Raw genomic sequence first — 22,042 nt, forward strand, 5'->3', positions numbered from 1 at the left:
GTGTTTTCAGCCAATACATCACACAATGCATTTAAAGGCCTGGTTCTACCAGTTTTGCCATGAAATGAAGACCTACGAAGGCTGGACAAATGTTGGAGACGGCACATTTTCTGATTGTGGTGGATTGGGAAAGGAGGAAACAATGCCTGTCTGGTGATTGTTATGGATGATAAATGATTTGTCTTGAAATGACTTGGAGGTGGAGTATATTGGACAGGCTGTAAAATGTCCCGTACGGCAGTCCTTTCACCTATTGTGCTCCGTATCCAAACACGCTGTAAGTAGAGTTGAGAGCAAGATACTGTCACCTCAAACATGTCATAATCGCTCTGCGTAATGTTCAGCTATGCAGTAGCATTCCAAACTCCGAGTTCACTGGAATATTATCACTTGGACTATCTACTTCTCTACTTGTGCTTCTGCACGCCACCAAGGGACCTGCTCTCCAAAACACAAACAGGACAATGTCAATAGGTAAAGAAAAACTGCTAATTTCACTTACTATCCTCTGCATATCTTTTTGATTTACTGTGTGCCCAAAAACTAAGTGCACCACAAAGCCAGTGAGTGGTCGCTGGCCTTTAATTAGCCGGCCATCTCTTTGTGTTGTTGCCCAGACGGAAAAATCTGAACAATGCAGGCAGAGAGAACAATGTCAACAGCCCACATGAAGAAATAAGTTTACCAGGCTTGTGAATAGCAGTGTTTCTGATTTATGACACTTAAGTAAATCATCAACCAGACTAACTACAATGGCCACAAATAGTAGTACCCCTTCCTGCTCTTAATGGCTCTGCGCTTTGTGAAAACAATGCCACATAGCTGAATTATTATAACCAGCTGGATGAGCTGGTTATAATAATTATATAATTTTAATAATGAGCTGGATTGTCACACATTACTGCTTAGAGCTGTAACCTCAAACATAATCCATGAAAACATTAAAGAAAATATTTGCTTTAGTTACCGGTACATTGAAGACAGTGGCCTAGTGCTATGAGAATGACTTGAAGCCTCCATGAATGTAGTCATCCGCCTCCTCAGGTGGTCCAGGAGCCAGATAGACGCTGCAGATGTAGCTGAGCCGGCCTTCTCACCTGTAAAGGCATGAAGAAAAGATTTATAGCAAGAACGAGAGGAGTGCCACATTATATTACTATGTATATATACATATATAAAGCCTTAAATTAATTTCTGAGTATTACTATTACTATTACCTTACTATTAATATTCTGTCAGATCAGACTGGCCATTCTGAAAAATAAGACAATAAACTAAATCTGCAAATACAAAATAAGCAGAATATGTTTTTTGGTGTTTACCCTCCAACCCAGTAGTATTTCTTCACTTGACGTTGAAAGAAGATGAAACAATGACAGTACAAACCCCTATGTGAGTATTTGTATGTCTCAGCATAACCAGTTTCACAAGTTTACATAATAGTTTATATAATCTCACTAAATGTAGCCTGCCCAAACTATCAAAAGGTATGACTGCTTATTTTACAGGGAATTGCATAGTTGCATGACTCAAGATATGTGTAACTTAGTTTCATTTGGGTTAAAAAAAAAGGGGGGAAGACAGACGGGATTGGCGGAGCAACAGCTGAACGTGCGATGTTCAAACGCAACAGAGAGGCAGAACCGAGGCAACGAAAGGAGGAAGTCACCTTTGGAAGTCGAGAGACGCACACCTGCCGGTGAAAACAGAGAGTCCGCCGCCGCGCTGCCGCAGAGGAACATGGCAATAACCGTGGCCACCAGCACCCTGCCGCAGATCAGCCTCAGCGGGCTCAAATGCGAGGATATCAAGAGAAATGGCTTTCACAACCGGAGAGAGGTAACGTCGCGTCTGTCAGCGCGGCAGGGGTCTCTATTTGTCAACTCAAATTTGTTTCGTGCACCTGCTTTACGGTTCCCTTCACGGAGGCGGGTATTTGTACCATTTTGTTTGGGAGGTATATATCAGCTGTCACCTGCATCTGAGCGAGGGTTGAGTTGGTTCGGGGCTTCCTACCTGAAACCTCCTGTGAAGGGGAAGGATTCGGCAGTTGGAACTTCTTTCGGTATCAACAGTTGTGCCTCGCGATGTTTAGTGATATTAATGCTTCTTGTGTCGCGTTTTGCCGCGTGACAAACACCGTGGTTAGGAATGTGCTTTCTTTTTTCTTTTTTACGAGGGGCTTGTTGGTTCCTAAGAAGAACAAAGTAAATAGCAATACACGAACCAACGACCGCGCCCTGAAGTTCTTGCCATTTATAAAGAACAGGTTTTCATTGTGCTTCTCGGGACCGTGAATGCGGGGTTTAGTTCAGCTGTTGACTCTTGCAGCACATTGTGGCCTTTTTGTAAAAAAAAAAAAATGTTTGTGCTATGACGTCTGCACAAATATGTCACCTGGTTTAAGCCTGAAATTAACTTATGTAACGTTAAATTAGACCGTGCCAAATGTTACATCATTCAATTTCCATAATCTGTGTTAGTTTATGTAATGTGTCCCCACTTGTTTAAAAGTCGTTTGTAACTTACGTGTTATAGTTAACGGCTGACGCTGAAGGGATGGATTAACGTTAGCTAGCACCGAGCATATGACCGTTAGCATCATAACGTATATTAACGTTAGTTAAAGTTAACCACCGGGTTTTCAAACTAAAGCAGTTGCCTTCAGAAACACTGTTTTTACACGAATGTTTTGAAAATAAATAATTATCCGTTCGTTGAACATTTTATAGCACGACATTTTAAATCAATATCAGAGACCGATGGATCAAACCATAATGTCCGCCGGAAGTGACATCTTTCCTATTTTTCTTCTTTCCAACGTTTTTCATATTCATCATTCATTCATTCATCGTTCATATTTGTCATCTTGCTTATGTCAGTTTACATCCTGGGACAATTTCTTCCTTATGTATTTTTTTTTGAGTACACAGTAAGTTTAATGTTTTGAGCTGAAATTAGCTCCACCAAGTACAGAAAAACATGAGGGTTCACATACACACTAAATTACCGTTGACAAAATAACCCTTTATCGATAACCCTACGAGAGAAAACCCTCCAGTGTGCTTGTCTCAGTGTTGAATAATATGCATCAGTGCCCTCTGTGCACCTTTATCTGTCTCCTCTTAATCTGGGTTTTTATTTGTTTGTTAACTACAATCACTTTGAATCCAAACAGCGTTGTCTTCTTTTGTCCGCTGCAATGCAAGGCCGCTTATGTGCGTCTCTCGTTGTATAGACAAAGGGCCCGGGGACTGCTGTCGCCTCCAAGCAGCCCAGGCAGGAGTCCTACGAACAGGCCCCGATGTACGTGGCTGTCATGACATACCTGGGCTTCGGCATTGTCACGCTCTTTGGCTACTTCAGGGATTTCCTCCGAGCTGTGGGCGTGGAGAAGCGCAACATTGCCCAGGAAAGAGAGGAACAAAAAGTAGGTGAAGCGTGCAATCGGCACAATCCTAGACCTATTGCAGGCATACACACGTAGTTTAGAGACTCGCGTGAACCCAGACAATTGGAATAGAAGATGGGGCATGCCTTGGGTGTCAACACATTTTGTGTTTCCCTAATTATTTAAATTCTTGTTCCAAAACCCTCTCTCTGCCTCCTTCTCTTCATGTTCATCCGCTCTATAATGTTGCCATGGGTGAGACAGGACACCACAGAGAATATCTGCTGAAGACCTAATTAAATCTCAGAGGATTGAGGTTCTTTTCAGCTAACTGTGCTTTGGTTAGAAGATAAAGCCTGAGCACTGCCACGTGGAAGCCATTGTATTTCCATAGGTTTTAAATCAAAGAATCCCAGTTAGGTTGGTTAGTTAGTTGGTAGTACTGAATGGTTTATTTTGTGCGTCTCATATTAAAAAACGCTAACATAAATGCAATGTGGCAAAATTAATTTATTTCTTGTTAAAGTGAAAAAGACCCTTTTTATATACATGTTGAATGTTTTGATTTATGTTTAGGGGGGAGGAAACATGAACTGTTTGTGCTTTACTAGCTTTTAGTGAAGTTACTTATTTGCTCGGATTGCTGAGCCACTCATTGACATCCTGGAAGATGCTTACTGGAAAATTGTTTTGTTTTTTTGTCTTTGCTCTCAGGATTTTGTACCACTTTATCAAGATTTTGAGAACTTTTACACAAGAAACCTGTACATGAGGGTACGAGACAACTGGAACCGTCCAGTGTGCAGCCTACCAGGACCTGTCTTTGACTTGATGGAGAGGGTTTCTGATGACTACAACTGGACATTCAGGTACTTTGCTCCAGTTATTTATGAATACAAAATAATAATAGAAAACACAGCAGATTACACCAACCTTATACTGATAATCCAACGTACGTTTACTGCTGTCGCCTGTCTCAAACTGGCATGACCACACACATCCGTCATCTGTAGCTGAGCCTGACCACAAACATCCGTCTTCTGTAGCTGAGTACTATTATCACCACAATTGAATTGATTAACTCAAGCTCCTCCTCTCTAAGATAATAACTAAGGTATATTGGCGAATGTCATCAGCAAGGACACGCAGTCCTGGATTTTTAGCTACAGTTAAGATGACTCTGTCTCTCAGCAGGGCAGGGAATCTATTAGAAATAGAAATGGGAACCGAGCCACGGGGAGGGGATCTGTCTTTATGAATCAGGAAAAAGGGGTAGGCGTGACTTACACGTTTTATGAGGTTTATCGTGACTGCAAAGGTTAGAAAGGGTGCGGGAGATGTATATGTGCAGGTTTATGTGGGAATTGGTCAGTTGATAAAATGATCAGTAAGGCTATAAACTCTGTGAATAATGACAATTCGCTTCCACCTTTTCTCACTTTTATTCTCTGCTGACGTACACGTGTACAGCATAATGACTGAATATCCAATTATATACCTTTCAACAAAAACTGATTAACAAATGCTGGTTACGCTTGAAATCACTGTATTTCACCTTTTTATGAACAGTATTATAATTGCTCTTTAACAAACTGAACCCCACTGACAACACGTTTATAATAAATTATGTTTAATTGAAAGTTGATTACTTTTCATACTATGTAATTAATTCTGTACCTCTGTGGAAATAAAAGGAAACTGGCTAATATATATTATTATTGTGTGTGTGTATTGTATAAGTGAGCCAAATGTTAACCTTGCAGGTTAACTGGGAGGACAATACACAATGCCATCAACATGGGTTCCTACAACTACCTTGGTTTTGCCGAGAACAACGCTGACTTCCTGAAAACGGTAGCAGCCAAAACGCAGCAGTATGGAGTTGGGGTTTGCAGCACAAGGCAGGAACTTGGTGAGTCTGTGGTGAACGTGCATTGGTACAGATGGAAACAAAACTTGTGGCTATTCTTCTCTTAAGCTAGCTCCAACAAGGGCATTTGTTTTTTTCTTCTTGAGAATACTTGAAATCATCTCATAATTCCAGAGCATATGGCAGGGGCTGTTTCACTTCTTCTTGAAGTGCTTCACATTTCTCTTACATGTGCCTCTGTTTTAAAAAATCTCTAGCGGACGCTGTTGACACTGACTGTCAAACCGGTCATGAAACTCCAATGCCCTCATCACATATGCCAAATGTATTTTCTGTATTATATATGTGATAGAAATTGCCCCATAAGTGTGGATGTGGGCGTAAATGTCTGAGTTATCCTTGCGATAGTCTGGCGCCTTTACTGTGAGTACCCGCCTTCACCCAATGTCAGCCATGGCTGGTTCAAAACATGCCAATGGGTTAACCTGATGGCAGATTACAGAACAGGCTGCATAGTTGTCATAGCTCCTTCTCTAACCGTCGATGATGTAAGAGGCACTTCTGACACGACCGCACTGTATATCTAATGAAAGTAGGCTTGGCTCGAGGAGACCTGAAAAGCTCAAAGCGGGTTGAGCGGCCGCCTCGTGTTTCATAATATCACCAGTTTGAGGAAAAAAAAAACAAACAGAATACCAGAGGAAGTAAAGTGCAAATGAGAAGTGTGCCAGTACAAAACCACACACACGCACTCCTCCGCACCATCCATTGTTAATTCATTTGGTTTATTTGTTTGTCTTTCAAAATGGGATTGTTTTAGTTGGCTCACTGTGAGGCTAAAGAAACCACATGCATTTCTCCCATGAGACCTTATTAAGCATCAATTATTAGACCCAACTATCCCAATAGTAGCAGGGACACCATCACAACTGGTTTAGTTCGGTATTGGTGACACGCAAGTTCTTATTTATTTTTAAAAGCACTCAGTTCATTGAGTTTTTACTTTCATATTTGTGTTTTTTATTTATTTTTTACTTTTTGAACATAGCATTTCCAAACAACCTTACGTGAATAATTGTCTCAATGTAATGTATCAACTGGGGAGGTTTCATAGTTCTCTATGTGCTGTAGGATTTTACAACAAGATTGAACCTGCCTTTGTCAAATGTTTAGATCTCTTCCAAAAATGCAAAAGGTGCATAGTGTTATCTATTTGTTTACCCTATTCACCTGTACAATTTACACTTCTTTCTGGGCCTCTCGCATCCATTTGGACAGATTTAATTCTAAATCTCATTTCTCAACTAACTCATCTGATATGAAATAATTTTAGAAACTGTAGTTTAATTTTGGCCTTTCTTTTAGAGGCCAAGCGATTAACTGTACATAATGTCTAGTTCAGTTAAATAATTCTGCCATGGCTGTGTAAAGTATGTAATATTTATATAATACTGCAAAATAGAATGTGTTTATAATGACTAGAGATGCAAAGTAGATGCAAAGTGCACTGAAAGCACTCCCTCCCATACATACACTGATATGTCAAACATTCATGGATTTATTTTAATGGATAGCTCACTGAGCAGCTTCTCCTGCAATCATTAACATTCTGTAGTGAAGTCATGTGTTAAAATGAACGACAAATTACCAAAATATACTAAGTGTGCATCTACCGGTAATACACATGGTAATAAGTATTTCACCAGTATGCGCGCACTGATACATTAATGTAATATGTTGTTTTCGTTGTACATTTGTTAAAGCCAAGCCGCACTGGTCTGCTGAGACTCCAGTCGACATCAGTGATAGAAATGATTAACCCATCCAGGATTGTTTTTGTTTTTTCTCTTGTCGTAAAGCCTTTTGAAGAGAAATAATAGAAGAGCAGGATTTAGCAAGCTCAATCTTGGTCCCTTAACAATAGGGCTCGTTAACCTCCGCGATTGCTGTGTCGCTTGATGATCGGGATGCCAGAGAGGCGACCTTGGTAATTCTAACTCAAATCAGCAAAGCCAGTGTGACCTAATGAGGACTCTGCCTCACCTGCAGACTACCCAGACCTCATGTAAAAGGTTCCCCGTAAGGAGCAAATGCGGTCTGATCATAAATGCTGCACATGCCAGCAGGGGAGGTGAGCCTGAGTGGTTGAGGAAATAAAAGAATCGATTTTGTCTGGGATAAAGACTGAGCTGCTTCACTGCGTTATGGTTTCCCTACACGTATCTTAATACACATTTTCCACTCCGTCCCGAGACATTCAGTCTGTGAACTTTTAATAATTGCTCTCTGGTTTATGACTCCTAAGATTATTGACTTAATTTACTACTATAGTCTAATTAGGATTGCCCTAATAACATTAAGATATCTCAAAACCAAGCTTCATTTTATTGATTTATTTAGTTTGATGGTAATTCATCTTTAATCTTGTAAAACTATATACAAATGTTTAATATAAATCTTTTTACTGAATGTTTTTATGGTGTTCTACTGTGATGTTGGCACTTGCCTTCAAAGTAGTTGCTTTTGTATCATTAAAACTCTTTCACTACCGTCCTCTTGGTTATAACAGTAATTCTTTTTTTCAGCTGGTTGCAGAGCCAGTACTGAGAAGCTCCCAAAAGCCCAGTTTTTATTGCGCAAAATAGAAAAACACCATGTCAGTTGAGAGGTAACAATGTGATACATTTTCTAAATTAATTCTGTTACCCACCTGTCACATTGGGTTATCACCCAACTGCCTCAGTCCCAACTGGTGCTGCAGAACCATTTTCCAACTTGACTTTTTGTATTACTGGGGATGAAAAAAGTGTAGTTAAACTAAATTACAAATGTACTACCTATTGTCTTTATAAATCTTTTGAAATGCCCGGAGAGGTGCTGTGCGTGCTGCTGGTGCAGGCTGTTTCATGTAGGTCTCCTGCCTTTTATCACGAGGCATTCATCTCTGTCAAGGCTTGTGATTGGATGACAAAAGAAACAAAGGGCTAAAGGACTCCCAGATGAGCCTGCAGGTACAAGTGATCTTGTCATGGTGACTTATACCCCTGGGATTTGTTTGTCTCACAGGTACCCTGAGCATCCACGAAGAGCTGGAGCAACTTGTAGCCAGTTTCCTCAAAGTGGAGTCCTCCATGACTTTTGGGATGGGTTTTGCCGTCAACTCAATGAACATTCCAGCAATCGTTGGCAAGGTTTGCAATTTAACAGATTAAATATATAGGATGTTCTATTACATCGCAGCAGAAGTCTATCAGATTAGCTTTTGTTCCTTCTGTGCACATGGCCTATATTATTGAATATTAACAGTCAACTAAACTCTGCTGCAAACAACTCCTGACCCACCCCATTAATTAAAATCCTAATGAAACATTACAGTGGCCAGGAGCATACGGCTGTGGGCATTCATAGCTGCTTTGAGTCACATAGACAAGGAAGGACAGGCTTTGTCAAGGGTTTGATTAACCATACTGTGGCCTGTCGGCACACCAGCCACACACACACACATCCCTCGGTTACCGGGGGCAACACACAGCACAAATATCTGTGATGGGAACGGACAGGAAGAAGGGGAGGGTCGGCAGTTTTAAGTGATGAGAACGGGGTCGTTTATGCAGCTCAGGATGCGCAGCAGCCCCTTAGGCTGAATCCCCACAGTCAGCCTGCAGGAGCCGGGGGTCGAACCACACTGCCAATTCCATCCTACAGAGACAGCCGTGCCAGGACAGGCCGCTGTGTACAGGCAGGGATACATTAGAGTGACAGCTGCTGGTAGACCAGGGACCAGGCCAGCTGGACCCCGGGCCACTCCGACGCTATCCATCACTGAGACGGTGTCAACATTTCCTCTGCAAGAGTTCATTTAAAGGAAGTCCAATGCTGAGAGCTTCAGTGTTAAATATGCTAATGTTCTGGAGAGAATTTCAGTTGAACAGTTGAATTAATTTGCATGCTGATTTTAATGGAACATGAAGCCCCATACTCTTTATTAGGAAACGTCAGCAGGTCCTGACAGATACAGTATGTTTATGTACAGTAAATACAACTATCATAACACACGGAGGACGTAGAGATGGAGCCTTATGATGACTCATGCAGGGCAAGAGGAGTGGGCTTGAATGTAATTGGCCGCGTGGATCCCTTTTTTGACTATTAAACCGCCCATTGGACACTAGGACAAGCTACAAAAGCAACACAACATAGAAGAAATGCATAGAGAATAATGCTATCCCCCATTCAAACCAAATTGTGTAGGTTGTCTGCACACAAAGAGATGATTTCCGTCCAAATGCGGTTAGACTGATCATAGCGTCGACGAGCTAATTATTTTCCTCTAAGTATAGACCCCTCAATTGAAAATGACATCTGACACTATAATGATTACAGTGGAAATTTGAATGAGATCCTTTCTCTCTGCTGATTTCCAGGGTGGTTTGATACTGAGCGATGAGCTCAATCACACATCGCTCATCTTGGGGGCCAGACTGTCGGGAGCAACGATTCGGGTGTTCAAGCACAACAGTGAGTCCTGCTACTCTTTTTGGTTTAGAAATAAGTCCTATTAGTCATAGTTCTTGCCTTACTACGACGCAATGTGTTAACTCAAGCCATAATGCGTTGGCTTAGCCAAAACAAACATTGTTGAGACATATATAGTAGTCTATCTTGCCATAAATTTAGTGTTGAAGTTGGAATATCTGTTTGTGCCACAACCACTGCACATACTATTTAGTTTTTCTTCTAATCCACCTGAACTGTTGCAGCTGTGGGAAGCGCGTTACTTTCTGTGCGGCACAGGATTTGCCTTAGGAGAGACCTACTTAACATTCTGTGTATAGAGCAGCAAGTGTAAAAGCTTCAGGTTCAGTTCACAGTCACGACTGGGTTATATCCATGAGCCGAAGTGCAGCAAAATAGAAGTTTGTTTCAAATGAAAATGTCACCTCACTTGACCTAAATGCTCTCCATTTTGTGATCGAGTTAGATCCCCTCAATAGGCAACACCGGGAAGAATTATTTTTTTCAACATTCCCCGCGCTTCCATTGGGAACATGCGATGCTCTGTCAGGGGACAGGCGGATCCCAACGGCCTTTTGTGAAGGCAAGGAGCCCTCAGGCACACGAGTAGCCGACCCCTCCCTTCCCTCATACCTCCAGCACGAGACATTCATGGCCTCTTTAATAGTACAAGGCCAATATTTGCTAAGAGGGCCCGACAAATGAACTCAGCCACATCAACAGATAGGTTGGACAATATATGTATTGAAAGTTGCAAACCTTGTCTCAAATGATGACAGAGCCTAATATTTATATTATTGTGCAGATTGAATTTCATACCAGACAGCTCAGGAACTGGTTCGTCTAGTTTAGCTCTGTGAGGTTTCGGTGTTGGAAATTCTTCAAATAGTAACTAACATTGTGAAGGAATGCAGAATTATTTCAACCGTTCTCCATATTTAGTTGGAGGTTAGGCTGTATTTATAATGCTAGTACCATTACTCAATCCAGAGAGTCAGTTCAAAGATAAGATAACGACTACTCGTAGATATCCACAACTGTATGTGTGCGTTGAAGCCAAGACTCACCGTCCCCTTCAGCACAGTCTTACAGCTTATCTCAAATCAGTGCTTTACCATGAAATAATCTTTTTCTCATTCTTGTCTCTGCACTCCACAAGCCCCTGTGGATTTCTCTTTCACTGTCTGGTTTCCTGAATGTTGACAATGGGCAAGAGTTTTGGTGCTCTGTTGAGATTTTTATCAGAAGAGCATCTGCTGCCTCTTCAGTAAACCTGTTTTTTTTTTTTCTGCTGAGCTCTATCGATCGTCTGTGACAGATAAATAAGCTGTGACAAGTCACACGCTGCTCCCGGTGGTTGGTTTGTGGTCATTCTTAGCTGCTGTATAGACCACAGCTATTCAACACTGCCATCTACTGGTTTGCAGTAGAGGGGCAATAATAGTGTTGCTTGTGATAACTTCCCGTTGGGATTTAGAGTTTATTTTGCTGAAGCGAAAATTGAGATCCTAATTTTAAGCAACCGTGCACACACATGGCGCTGCGTTTAGCTCAGTTAGTAAACGGGCCTGACGCAGACAAAGCAGGTGTTCATTTGCACCAGAATGCAGATGTGTTTGCGGTGTGTAGTGTGTGAAAGGTGTTACTGGCAGATAAAGTAATGCAATGTGTACTGTGTAAACGGCCCGGCCCTGAGGCAATTTCTATTTGACATGATTTTAGTTTAGTTGGTCCCTTGATCTGATTTGTGCAACAGTCCACACGCTGTACACTGGACCAGTTACAGACCAAGTGTTCGGTGGAATGGGGTGTCACATAATGAGTTGAATTTCAATGTCTGCATGTGTCTGTTTGTTTTTAGACATGCACAGTCTGGAGAAAATGCTGAAAGAGGCAGTTTGCTCAGGGCAGCCACGGACCCACAGGCCCTGGAAGAAGATCCTCATCATGGTGGAAGGCATCTACAGGTTAAAGAACACACAACCACACTCGCACACACTAGACTAGTCACTCTCACGGACGCATGTCATCGGTAAGTGCAGCTGTATTCTTTGTAAGTATAGGCTTCCATGTGGTCACTAGCAGAGCTGTGCACAGCCAGGCCCAAAGAGAGCTTTAACTTTCAACCAGTGTTTAGCAGTGCCTATAATGGTCTCTTTTTCTCAACTGCTTCCCTGCCGTTGAATAATAGACTGTTTGCGTTGTCTGGTTGGGCACCGTGTCATTACTGGAGGGAAGAGAAAGGTATCCCGTGTCTCTCCCGGCAGTGAGCTATCCTGAGTCTTAGTGACCCTCTCCATCTGCTCATTAGCTCCAAATCAAGGCCAAATGGAGCCACAGAGATTGACTTGGCTACACCCCCAGCTCCAACTGCCATCTTTTTTTTTCCTTTCTTCCCTCTTTATAGCCTCATTTCATCCCTTTTGAACTAAAACACAACATGTTCATCGTGCTTTAAGCATTTTGCAAATCTACAAAGTCAGTCAACTGATGTTTATGTAATGGTTTTATGACATTCCTAATCAAATGAAGAGCAAGGTCTGCAACAGGGCCATCAGCTGCTATCCACATAACTATTAGTTTAAACAGTCCTGCTAATTTGACAGACAACTTAATTGTGTGTAATTGGAGCGGCTTTATCAGGCAATGACGTCTAATGTCAGGAATTGAAGAAACCTTTTGGTAAAGCACGGCAAGAACTAATGCTCCATATATCGCCTCCCTGTTACATCAAAAGGCTCAGATAGAGAGTAGGCATGCTTTGCTGTATCCCGGCCCTGCCTTTGATGTCCACTATGACCCTGGTGAAACACTGTCTTGTGTCATCTCAGGCAAAGCTAAGATAGCAGGTCTGGGATTGCTCTGTTTTCTTCAGCCATACTCTCAGCCATGCTGTCTGTTTGCAGCCTTAAAAGGCTTGCAGCAGAGAGGAGGACGAGATGGGAGAGAGGTGGCGGTAAAGTGAAAGAGTCCAGCAGACAGATTCTTGGAAGATTCTCAAATTCTGTAATATGGATTTACAGATGTACAGATGCTGCGCCGTGCAATAAGTGAGGCCGGGGTCAGATTCTTGCCCTTTTAAACCAAATCCCTTTCAAGAGTGGGGTTTATAATTGATGAAGTGTGCGCACGTTTTTCCTTTTGTAACTAGGCTTTGCTTGTGTGATTCTCGTGTGATTAGCATGGAGGGCTCAGTGGTGCGACTTCCTGAGATCATCGCTCTGAAGAAGAAGTACAAAGCCTATCTGTACCTGGACGAGGCCCACAGCATCGGGGCAGTGGGGCCGTCGGGGAGGGGAGTGACTGAGCTGTTCAATGTGAACCCATCTGATGTGGATGTGATGATGGGCACCTTCACCAAGAGCTTTGGGGCTGCTGGAGGCTATATCGCAGGCAAGAAGGTAACTAATGTGTTAGATCTTCTGCTTTAGCTTTTTTTGATTCAACTTTCCTTTTATACTCAATATCATTATAGTTTGTTGAGAGTGCCTTCTCAACATTAGGTACATTTTCTCATATTTTTGTCTTTTTAATCGTTTTACAAAAAGATGGTCACAGAATTTCCCCTCACACATTTATTCTAAAGGTGTTCCTACTCAAGCATTGTCATGTTTTCATTGAAAACATAAGAAAATGCAAAAACATACGTGTACAATAAAATGCGAGACAAAAACAAGGTAAGATAGTTATATATTCATCCTCACTGCTGCCTCACAGGCAGAAACTAGTGGAGTTGCTGTGCAAAAAGGGTCCTTGTGGACCCAAAAAAGGTCAGGATACATTTTAAAATATACAGCGTGTAGGTGGGTTAAATCGCATAGAAACAGAAAATGCCATTCTTATACAATCAAAATAACAGCGCTGAATTGATACTTTCCTGACATTGTTTAAACAACCTGTCAACCATTGCCTGTAGATATTAACAACATTAACCCAAATGGCTCCAAAGCAGGGAAAACCCACCATGAAAGGTTTTCACCCAGGTCTGATTCCAACCATAGACACTCCATCACACGCTGCCTCGCTCGCAGCGCTCACGTGTCCAACAAATGTTCCCCAGGCTGTGGCTGCGGGCCTTTTTTAATTATTTTTTCACTCCATTAAAAGGTACACTTTAGTACATACTAATCAACATGGCAGTTGATTAGAAAGCAACAGAGGAAACGGCCATGCTGCTTGAATTAGGTATTCTCTCGCCTGATGCTGGCTAGGCCCTGCTCTCCCGTAATAAGAAGGTAAAGGCTGGCAGGGGGCCAGCCCCTTCTTGTGGCGGGCGTCGGAACTGCGCTCTAGATTTAACAGGACGACTTTTAACAAGCGTGATGATGTTTGAAGTAGGAGCGCTCTGCTTGGTTTGACAGCTGGCTGTAGTAAAGTCCTGAAAGAAAACGGGCAGGAAAAAAAGAGCGAAAAAGCTTTAAGATTTGACTTATTTGTTGTTGCCGGGTTGACCGACAAAAAAACTCATCTGCAGATGTGTTCTGGAAAACAGTCATGTTATAGCTATTTTATGAGTGTACCAAAAATAACTTAAAGCTCCTTTTTAATTCTCCACAACCGTACGCGTAGGAAACTTTTATTCATCAAGCCTTTACTCAATACTTAGGTTGCAATGAGTGTAGGTTATTAAATGCATCCGGTGAAGCGTGTGCCCTGTTCTGGCACCACTCCTACATTGTGGGATTGTGTATCGCCACATCGGTAATGTGGCCACCTTGTGGCTGAGGAAACACTCTGAGCTGTCAGTCCACGCCGCAGACGTGAGATGGATTTCGGACATGTTCCCTTAACCGGTTTATCTTGGTCGGGGCAAAATCCTGCGAGGGCCCTAAAGCGCTCAAAATCCCCTGCCTAAACGAAAACAGATGTTGGGTTGTTTAAAGGTTCTTATCCTACATTTGAGCATCGCCCCCCCCCAAAAAAATCCCTTCCCCTCTGTGTGTGTGTGTGTGGTGTGTGTGCGTGTGTGGGGACAGATGGCTGAGAGTGGAAATGGTGGCCAGACAGCATCTCCGGGTACGTGTCGTCACCCCGCACCCACTGGCCACCGAGCAGCACCCCGTCCAGGCTCTGGGCCCCGCTCCCAACCTCAGACCGCTTACACGCACGTGCTCCCAGGATCCAATGGGGATCCTGGAGCTCTGCTCCTCTCTTGACAAGCACTTGCAGAGTGAATCTCCTGCTGACATTAAGGGGAAAATAACCCTGGCACTCCTCATTCTGGCTCATTTTAGTCGTTCGAGCTGCTCTGCAGTCGCCTTAATGACAGAGACGATGACTTGAGGTATTTTAATGGGTTCTCAGGTGTTGACTACACGTGTGTTCGCTCCCGTGGGGGTTTGATGACAGTGCGAGGCCACCCTTCTGTTTAATAGAAGACCAGAGAGAGTCAATGTCAGCGAACACGCGTACACTTTGCTTTTGTATATATGTGTGTGTGTGTTTTTCTTTCTTTTTTTTAAATGACATACTGAACACACTAGCATCTCTGCTGATTGTCTGCGTGTCACTGTATCCCGCATCGCAGGACCTGGTGGACTACCTCCGCGGCCATTCTCACAGCGCAGTATACGCGGCGGCCATGTCCCCTCCCGTCGCTGAGCAGATCATACGTGCCATGAAGTGTATCATGGGAAGCGACGGCAGCACAGAAGGTGGGTGTTTGAGCTCATCTCTGCTCAACCGCAGGTTTTAGTCTCATTGCCACATGTTTGTCAAACCTGATGTTATTTACACGAATGATTATGAAGTGTTACACCTTTTTTAATATCATTTTAGTGGAAACCCCAGCAAACCAAATGCAGAGGATGTTATCGTTGTTAACTTTAGTAAAAACTCCAGACCTGCAGGGAAAGACAAACAGCTGCTCAGTCAGAAAATGTGTTTGCAATTATGGGGGTCTGTAGTGGTAGAAAGAGGAGGGGGGGGGCACGCAGTCCCTGAGCACACGTGACCTTAACGTGGAGGAAATTATTTTCATATGTGTGTTGTGAGGAACACTGTACCTCTGAAAAGTTACTGCTTGACCGGCATCAGGCATTGGGGCAGAAGAGTCACTACCAGACCAGTTGAGTAGTGCCAGAGTTACTGTAGTAGTTCTGGTAGGAAGTAGTGGGACTAGATCTAATACACGTGGCAGTAACTACGTACAAAACTTAGAGGGCAGTTGTTGCCTTTAAATAACGTCCCCCCCTCTCATTCATTTGAATGTGCGTTTAACCGACAGCGGTGGGGACATTGGGGGGCAAAAAGTGTGAATAACAGAATAAACATTTGGAGACAGCGGCAAATTACATAACTGATAATCCACAGCTGTGCAACCCTGCAATGAGTGAAAAAAGCCGCTGATTGTTCTGCAGTCGCTTCATTTTAATGAGCCATCAGGGGAAGCGCCGCCGCGCGACCCTGAGATAATTGCCGGAACGCCTGATTTGGTGCGAATGCAGACAGAAAAATACACAACGTGTCTGCCGTAGGGTGCCGGCATGGGTTAATCCTTCCCCGGGCTACGGCCTGGTGTCTCACGGTCGAGGCGTATCGCAGTTTCATGCAGAGAACTTTCTCATCTGGCTCTGAACCAGACATGCTTTGCGTCTGACGCAGCTCAGCGAAATACCTGTCGTGGAAAAAATGAGTCTTGTCCTGTCTGTTGGAGGGCAGAGAACACTGCAAACACTGTAGTCTTATAAAACATCGTCTCCAACATCCATCACAACACTATGAAAAGCCCACCGTGACAAGAAACGTCACACGCACTTTATATACCTGATATGTTTTCATACCTTTTTCTCTGTGCTTCCCTGCCCCCCCCTCCACCCCACCCTCCCCCCATCTTCCTTGTTGATGTTGAATTTCGCACTTTAAAGCCAACTGGAGCACTGAAACGGGGAATAGCCCTGACAGACGGCTACATCCGCACATTCTCACCCACTCAAAGGATTTCAGAGTCTGGCAGCAGGTTTTTGACCTCCTTGCCCTCTATCTAGCAGAGAGGAACAATTTATAAAATGGGGCCCGTGCTTTTTGGCAAATGTTTTTTTCCCCTCTCTTTCTCTGCTGAGATAAGGGGATTTAAAGTGCTCTCTTACACCCCCACGAAAGAACTGCCAATCTGTTCCCAGGTAAGCAGAAGGAAACAAAGTTGTGTTCCAAGGCTGAGCCGTGCCAAACACTTACTCATCCAGTGAGTACCGGGCTCTCCAGCGATTCACATCATTTGGGAACACACGGGGGGGGGTCCAGCGTGGCCGCCTCTTGATTTCTTCTCTTAATACATTTATCTGAAATACAGGTGATACTTAAGCATTATTTGCATTCCGTTCCAGACGTTGCTGCGCTCCAGCGGCAGTAACTCATTTAGTGCGAAATTCATCGTAGCCAATTTAGCAAAAGCTCATTCTGGCACCGTGCGAGTGCATACGGCATGCCGTCAGGCGGACAAAACTGAACCATCTGCTGCCGCAGCTGAGTTGTAATCACGGGCGAGTTCATAGTGTAGGCTGAATCGGCCCAGATGGAGGTGCAGGACTCGGGGAGAGGTGGCACTACAGGTGGCAGCTACAACTTACAAGTGATGTCCCTCCCTGCAGGAGACGGGAGAAATCTGCACTGAAAAAACCCCCCAAAAAACAGCGAGTGTGTTTTACTCTGGCTTATTTTGTGATGTGCTTGTTTTTCAACCGTAGGCATTAGACGGGTCCGCCAACTGGCAGAGAACACCAGATACTTCAGGGCCAGGTTAAAGGAGATGGGCTTCATCATCTACGGCAATGATGACTCACCCGTGGTACCAATCCTGCTCTACATGCCCGGCAAAGTGGTGTAAGTACACTTCAACTCTCACAGAAAAACCTCTGCTATCGGGTGTTCATTGAGCACGGACTAAATGCGGGAAATGCAAAGTATCAACTTTGCTCTCCCTCGTCGTCACAATCAATTTCTTCAAGTGGTTCGGATGGCTGCCTTTTTATACACAATCCGCAGTGTAGACCGTGTCTGTGAAGACTGGCCTAAAGTGTGGCCACTTTAGAGGAAACATCAGGTGGTGATTAGCTACAACACGGGTTTCTTTGAGCCCCTTCGGTACAGTCAATTGGGGATGAAGTGTCTTTCAATGCCAGTCACTACTAACGGCCATGAAAAGGCCAATCCCACCAGAAAGTTCTGCCCTAATCAGCAGCTCCTTTTTTTTTTTTTTTTTTACATTGCTCCATTTTCATGAGTGAGTTAATAATTCCGATGGTATGAGTTTTCCAACCACCCACCCACTTTCCTCTGGTAACAACACTAAAGTGCATTTCTTAGGTATTTTATAGCAACCGGATGAAGGGGGTGTCTCTGCAGCTACTCTAATATCAAATCTAATTGGTCCCCATTTGTTCGGATTGCCATTGTCACATACAGTATACTGTAATTGATCTTTAATGTGCTGGTGTTAGATTGATGTGCCGCACTAGTATCTGCAGCGCTACAAACACACATCATCTGAGTGAATTCACTTAACCATCTTCAAGCCCCAAGTTGTATTATGTCGTTTCAATTTTAGGGCTTTTGCTCGAGAAATGCTGGAGAGGAAAATTGGTGTCGTGGTCGTCGGCTTCCCAGCCACTCCGATCACAGAGGCCCGAGCTCGCTTTTGTCTGTCTGCATCGCACAGCAGAGCCATGCTGAACCAGGTACACTCGCACACTTGCCGACATCACGACATTACATACAGCGCACACAATCTGAGCCGGTTCCTTTTTGTCCTCAGGTGCTGCGCCACATGAACGAGGTGGGAGACAACCTCTGTCTGAAGTTCTCACGACTTAAATATTCTTCTTGTCCTGACCTCTGTGATGAGACAGACTTTGACTCGGGCAGCTTATATGACCCTTGACGCTTTCATTTGACAGTGTCAAAACGAAGCCTAAGTGTCCATGCCACAGCAGACCCATAAACACACAACGCAGACTAACACCAATGTCTCACAGCAGAAGAAGGGCCAAACGCTACGCAGCTGTTTTTTTTACATTTTTCTAATACATTGCAATTTAACGGAATACTCAGTTTTGAAACTGAGACTCTCTATATGCGCTATTAAAATCCACTCAGTCTTAATGCATTGTATTGTGAGTACACATGAAATTATTGATCAAAAGTTGCTGAATGGGCCGCAAACTCAGGTGTAGTATATCTGTTTATATTGAGACCAAAGAACTCTCGCTTTTTTTTTTTTACAGTTATTCTAATTTATGTTCATGTTCAGACTTTCAAAACTTTTTTGCTTCTCCTGATGTAGCATCCACCTTCATTTGTAAAAGAAATGCTGGTTGTTATTATTAGAGAATGGTACGCAGTGTTCAAATTTGATGGAAGGAATCCCATTTTCCTCCCAAGTATGAAGTAGTCCTTTCACCCCACGGTGTAAGACTGACTAGCTGGCATGTTGAATCTGCTGATTTCTATTTTTTCTTTCAGTAAACGGCCGATGCTGCACATGAAAAATGTCCTGAATGTATTTTTCTAAATACAAAGATTGATTCATCATCCAGATGACAGGCTCCTTTTGGATCTGTCTTTTCTTGACACATGATTATTTAAACATCTCATGACTGAACAGATTAAGCCAAAGTTGATGAAGGTGCCTTTGTTGCGCTCCGTAGTGAACGGTTTTTATAAAGCTTCTCTCTTGATCACGCTGCAATTACGCAACTACTGTTGAATCCAGAGAAACCCTGCACAGACTAAAAAAGGTGCTACGGCTTGTTTTGTGGCGAGACTGCTCATATCCACCGAGTCCTAACAGCTTAATTGATGATGTTTTAAAGACCCGCTGTTCCCTTTCACACACGGACCACGCAACGGTTGTGAAGATAAGCATGCAGAGTATGCAACACCTGGGCCAAAAGAAACCTAAACTAGCAATTAGCGCCAAACTCTAAATTCTCGTGGTATGGGGTAATCATTTGATTAACACAAGAAGGATTATAGATGAATGTGTTTTCACAATGTGTCAGGCCGGGTCTAGTCGACACTTGTTTGCTCTCGAGACCGTACCGGGTTTCTTTTTTGTTTGTTTTGTTTCCCCCCCCTTCGCATAAACAACACTGAGATGAGATTTTGCAATTCGGATTGCGATTTGCAATCCACGGAGGGGGAAAAAAGCGGAAAACTGCGGTTGTAGAATTCTATTTTTATTTTTTTTTGAAAAGGGAATTAAAATAAAAACTCCTTTTCCCCTAAAGGAGAAAACCATTGAAGCTCATTTAGTTGTGAACATCCACATCTGGCTCCTATAGCCAGAGACCCTAGAAAACACTTGTTAATATCTGTGATGTCATACAATACCGATGCACTGTTGCGTAAAGATCTAGGGGAGATCTCTCAGGATGTCTGTTAGTAATTTGTGTTTACTTTCACCTTTTAGTCTGAATGTGAACATTCTTGAATGCACTGTTGGGTAACAACAGGGAAAACGCCTGTAAAGAGAAACTCAAGACCTTCAGAATTCATTCACACACAGAGCCCTGTGCATTTAAGACATGGAGTGCTCCACTGTAGGAATAATGCTCTTTTATGTTTAAGAACAAAATTATGCTCAAAGAAGATCTATATGTTTTTTTTTATTATTTTAAAACTGCTTTTTGCTTTAGTCAGTATTGAGTGTATCTGACTTCTGCTAGCTGTGTGTGTGAACCTGCTATTTATGTAAAGAGAAAATGGTCTTTAGCAGGAACAAAACTGTCTTTATCCGTACAGACCCTTCATTATGTAACAATCCCACTGACAGGCAGGTTTATACTCTACCTGTAACTGGCGTCCTACTCTAAAGGCAGCTCCTTTAAAGACAAGCGGCGAGGTATGAGGACGCACATCCACTGGCAGGAACGAAGACAAACTTCCCTCCCAGTCCGTCCCAACGGCTTTTGCGTTTTAGCAGAAGTGGCAAATGGTCTCGGCTGGCATTTAAAACATCTGCGCAGCCTGACTACTGGTGGCAAGGCCCCAGAGACCTGCCTGCCTCTTTTGAACTGCAGATCCACATACACTGCACTTATTGGAATGGCATGTAGCTGCTATTCTGAAGGGGGGATCCTCTGCTACGCCTTTGATGTCCACCACTGTGTCCAAAGCAGGCCAGCCATTCTCCCTGCCCTGTTTCCCATTTGGACAAGAGAGTTTTCTATTCTGGAGAGGGATTTTTGAAGTGAAGCAGACAAAGAGCAGATTTACGTGGTTTAGACAGCTTTCCTGTGCCCGGAGAAAGAAGGACTGTAACTGAAGAGTAAAGCTGTACTCAACGGAACCACTTGTTAACAGAGAGCATAATGAAGTGTTTTTCATATGCATTTACGACTAATCCAGACATTTGATCTCGTCAGATACTGTGAGATAATTATTTCGAGTAGGCTACAGGGGTTTAAGTGAAATGTGAATGTCAGTCCATCGCTATCTGCTGCCTGTTGCTTGTTTAGGCAATCTTTGGAATAATACGGGAAAAACAGATCCACTCTGTCACCACATGGGCATCAGATGAGCACATTTGGAGTTCCATCCCTGCTGAGGTAAGTTCAGGACCTGAACCAAACTGCTCATTACTGTGCTCGTGACACTTAAATGCATATATGGGGGGACCCTTGACCGGTTTTCCTTGTTTTGAATTTAACACATTAAAACGCTGACGACCTGAAAAATGATACCGTGTAATGCAGGAATGTATTTATTTATTCCGTAGTCTAATTGGGGCGATGCATCGGATCTGCTGATGTTCTACTGTCATGATCCTGCTGGGGCAAAACAACAATTGCGCACAGCCAAAAAAAAACAAGATATCTTTTTACGCCCCAATTATGCTACACTGACAAGTCATTCACAACCACAACAACAACAACAACAATATCCGGTCATTGTCAGCGACATTGTTTTTTCCACTTTTGCCCAAACGGAATGCTTCAACTTCAAAAGGTGACAAACTACTTCCGATGCACGATCGTCTCCGCACCTCGGCGCAGTGCCCCCCCCCCCCCCCGTGCCAAAAGCGGCAGCATCCCCGCTTGGTGCATAATTTGACACAGCGACCTGTCCTCGGAAGCGGACAATAAAAAGTCGCACGAGGGCTAATCACATTACGCGCCGTTTGTCTCGCGCAAGTGAAGTGTTGGAGCGTTTTCTTAATGAAAGGACGACACCAGGCTGGCGCAGCGCACATGTCCTGACCTCCTGCAAAGCGCCTCCGGGTGTCTTCCTCTCTGCGCCGCGACGCGCCTCCGGAGACCCCAAAGAAC

At 43.4% G+C, this 22,042-nt stretch overlaps 1 protein-coding gene across 1 annotated transcript; it reads left to right on the forward strand.

Moving 5' to 3' along the window:
- Positions 1 to 1,518: 1,518 nt before the first annotated feature.
- sptlc3 (serine palmitoyltransferase, long chain base subunit 3) lies at positions 1,519 to 20,365 on the forward strand. Its single transcript, XM_040179268.2, has 12 exons — positions 1,519 to 1,839; positions 3,239 to 3,430; positions 4,106 to 4,260; positions 5,155 to 5,303; positions 8,328 to 8,452; positions 9,686 to 9,779; positions 11,638 to 11,743; positions 12,958 to 13,177; positions 15,304 to 15,430; positions 17,462 to 17,597; positions 18,322 to 18,451; positions 18,529 to 20,365. The coding sequence occupies exons 1-12, from the start codon at positions 1,525 to 1,527 to the stop codon at positions 18,652 to 18,654; spliced, it is 1,875 nt and encodes a 624-aa protein (XP_040035202.2). The 5' UTR covers positions 1,519 to 1,524; the 3' UTR covers positions 18,655 to 20,365.
- The last annotated feature ends 1,677 nt before the right edge of the window (positions 20,366 to 22,042 follow it).

This window comes from Gasterosteus aculeatus, chromosome 6, assembly GCF_964276395.1.
Source record: "Gasterosteus aculeatus chromosome 6, fGasAcu3.hap1.1, whole genome shotgun sequence".
Classification (NCBI taxonomy): domain Eukaryota; kingdom Metazoa; phylum Chordata; class Actinopteri; order Perciformes; family Gasterosteidae; genus Gasterosteus; species Gasterosteus aculeatus.

What these genes read in the sequence shown, in the direction of transcription:
- sptlc3 (XM_040179268.2), top strand. Translation starts at nt 1,525, where the DNA reads ATGACTCAAGATATGTGTAACTTAGTTTCATTTGGGTTAAAAAAAAAG. An exon ending in ATGGTGGAAGGCATCTACAG is followed by an intron (nt 11,744 to 12,957) that starts GTTAAAGAACAC and finishes TCGTGTGATTAG; the next exon opens with CATGGAGGGCTCAGTGGTGC. An exon ending in TACATGCCCGGCAAAGTGGT is followed by an intron (nt 17,598 to 18,321) that starts GTAAGTACACTT and finishes TTTCAATTTTAG; the next exon opens with GGCTTTTGCTCGAGAAATGC.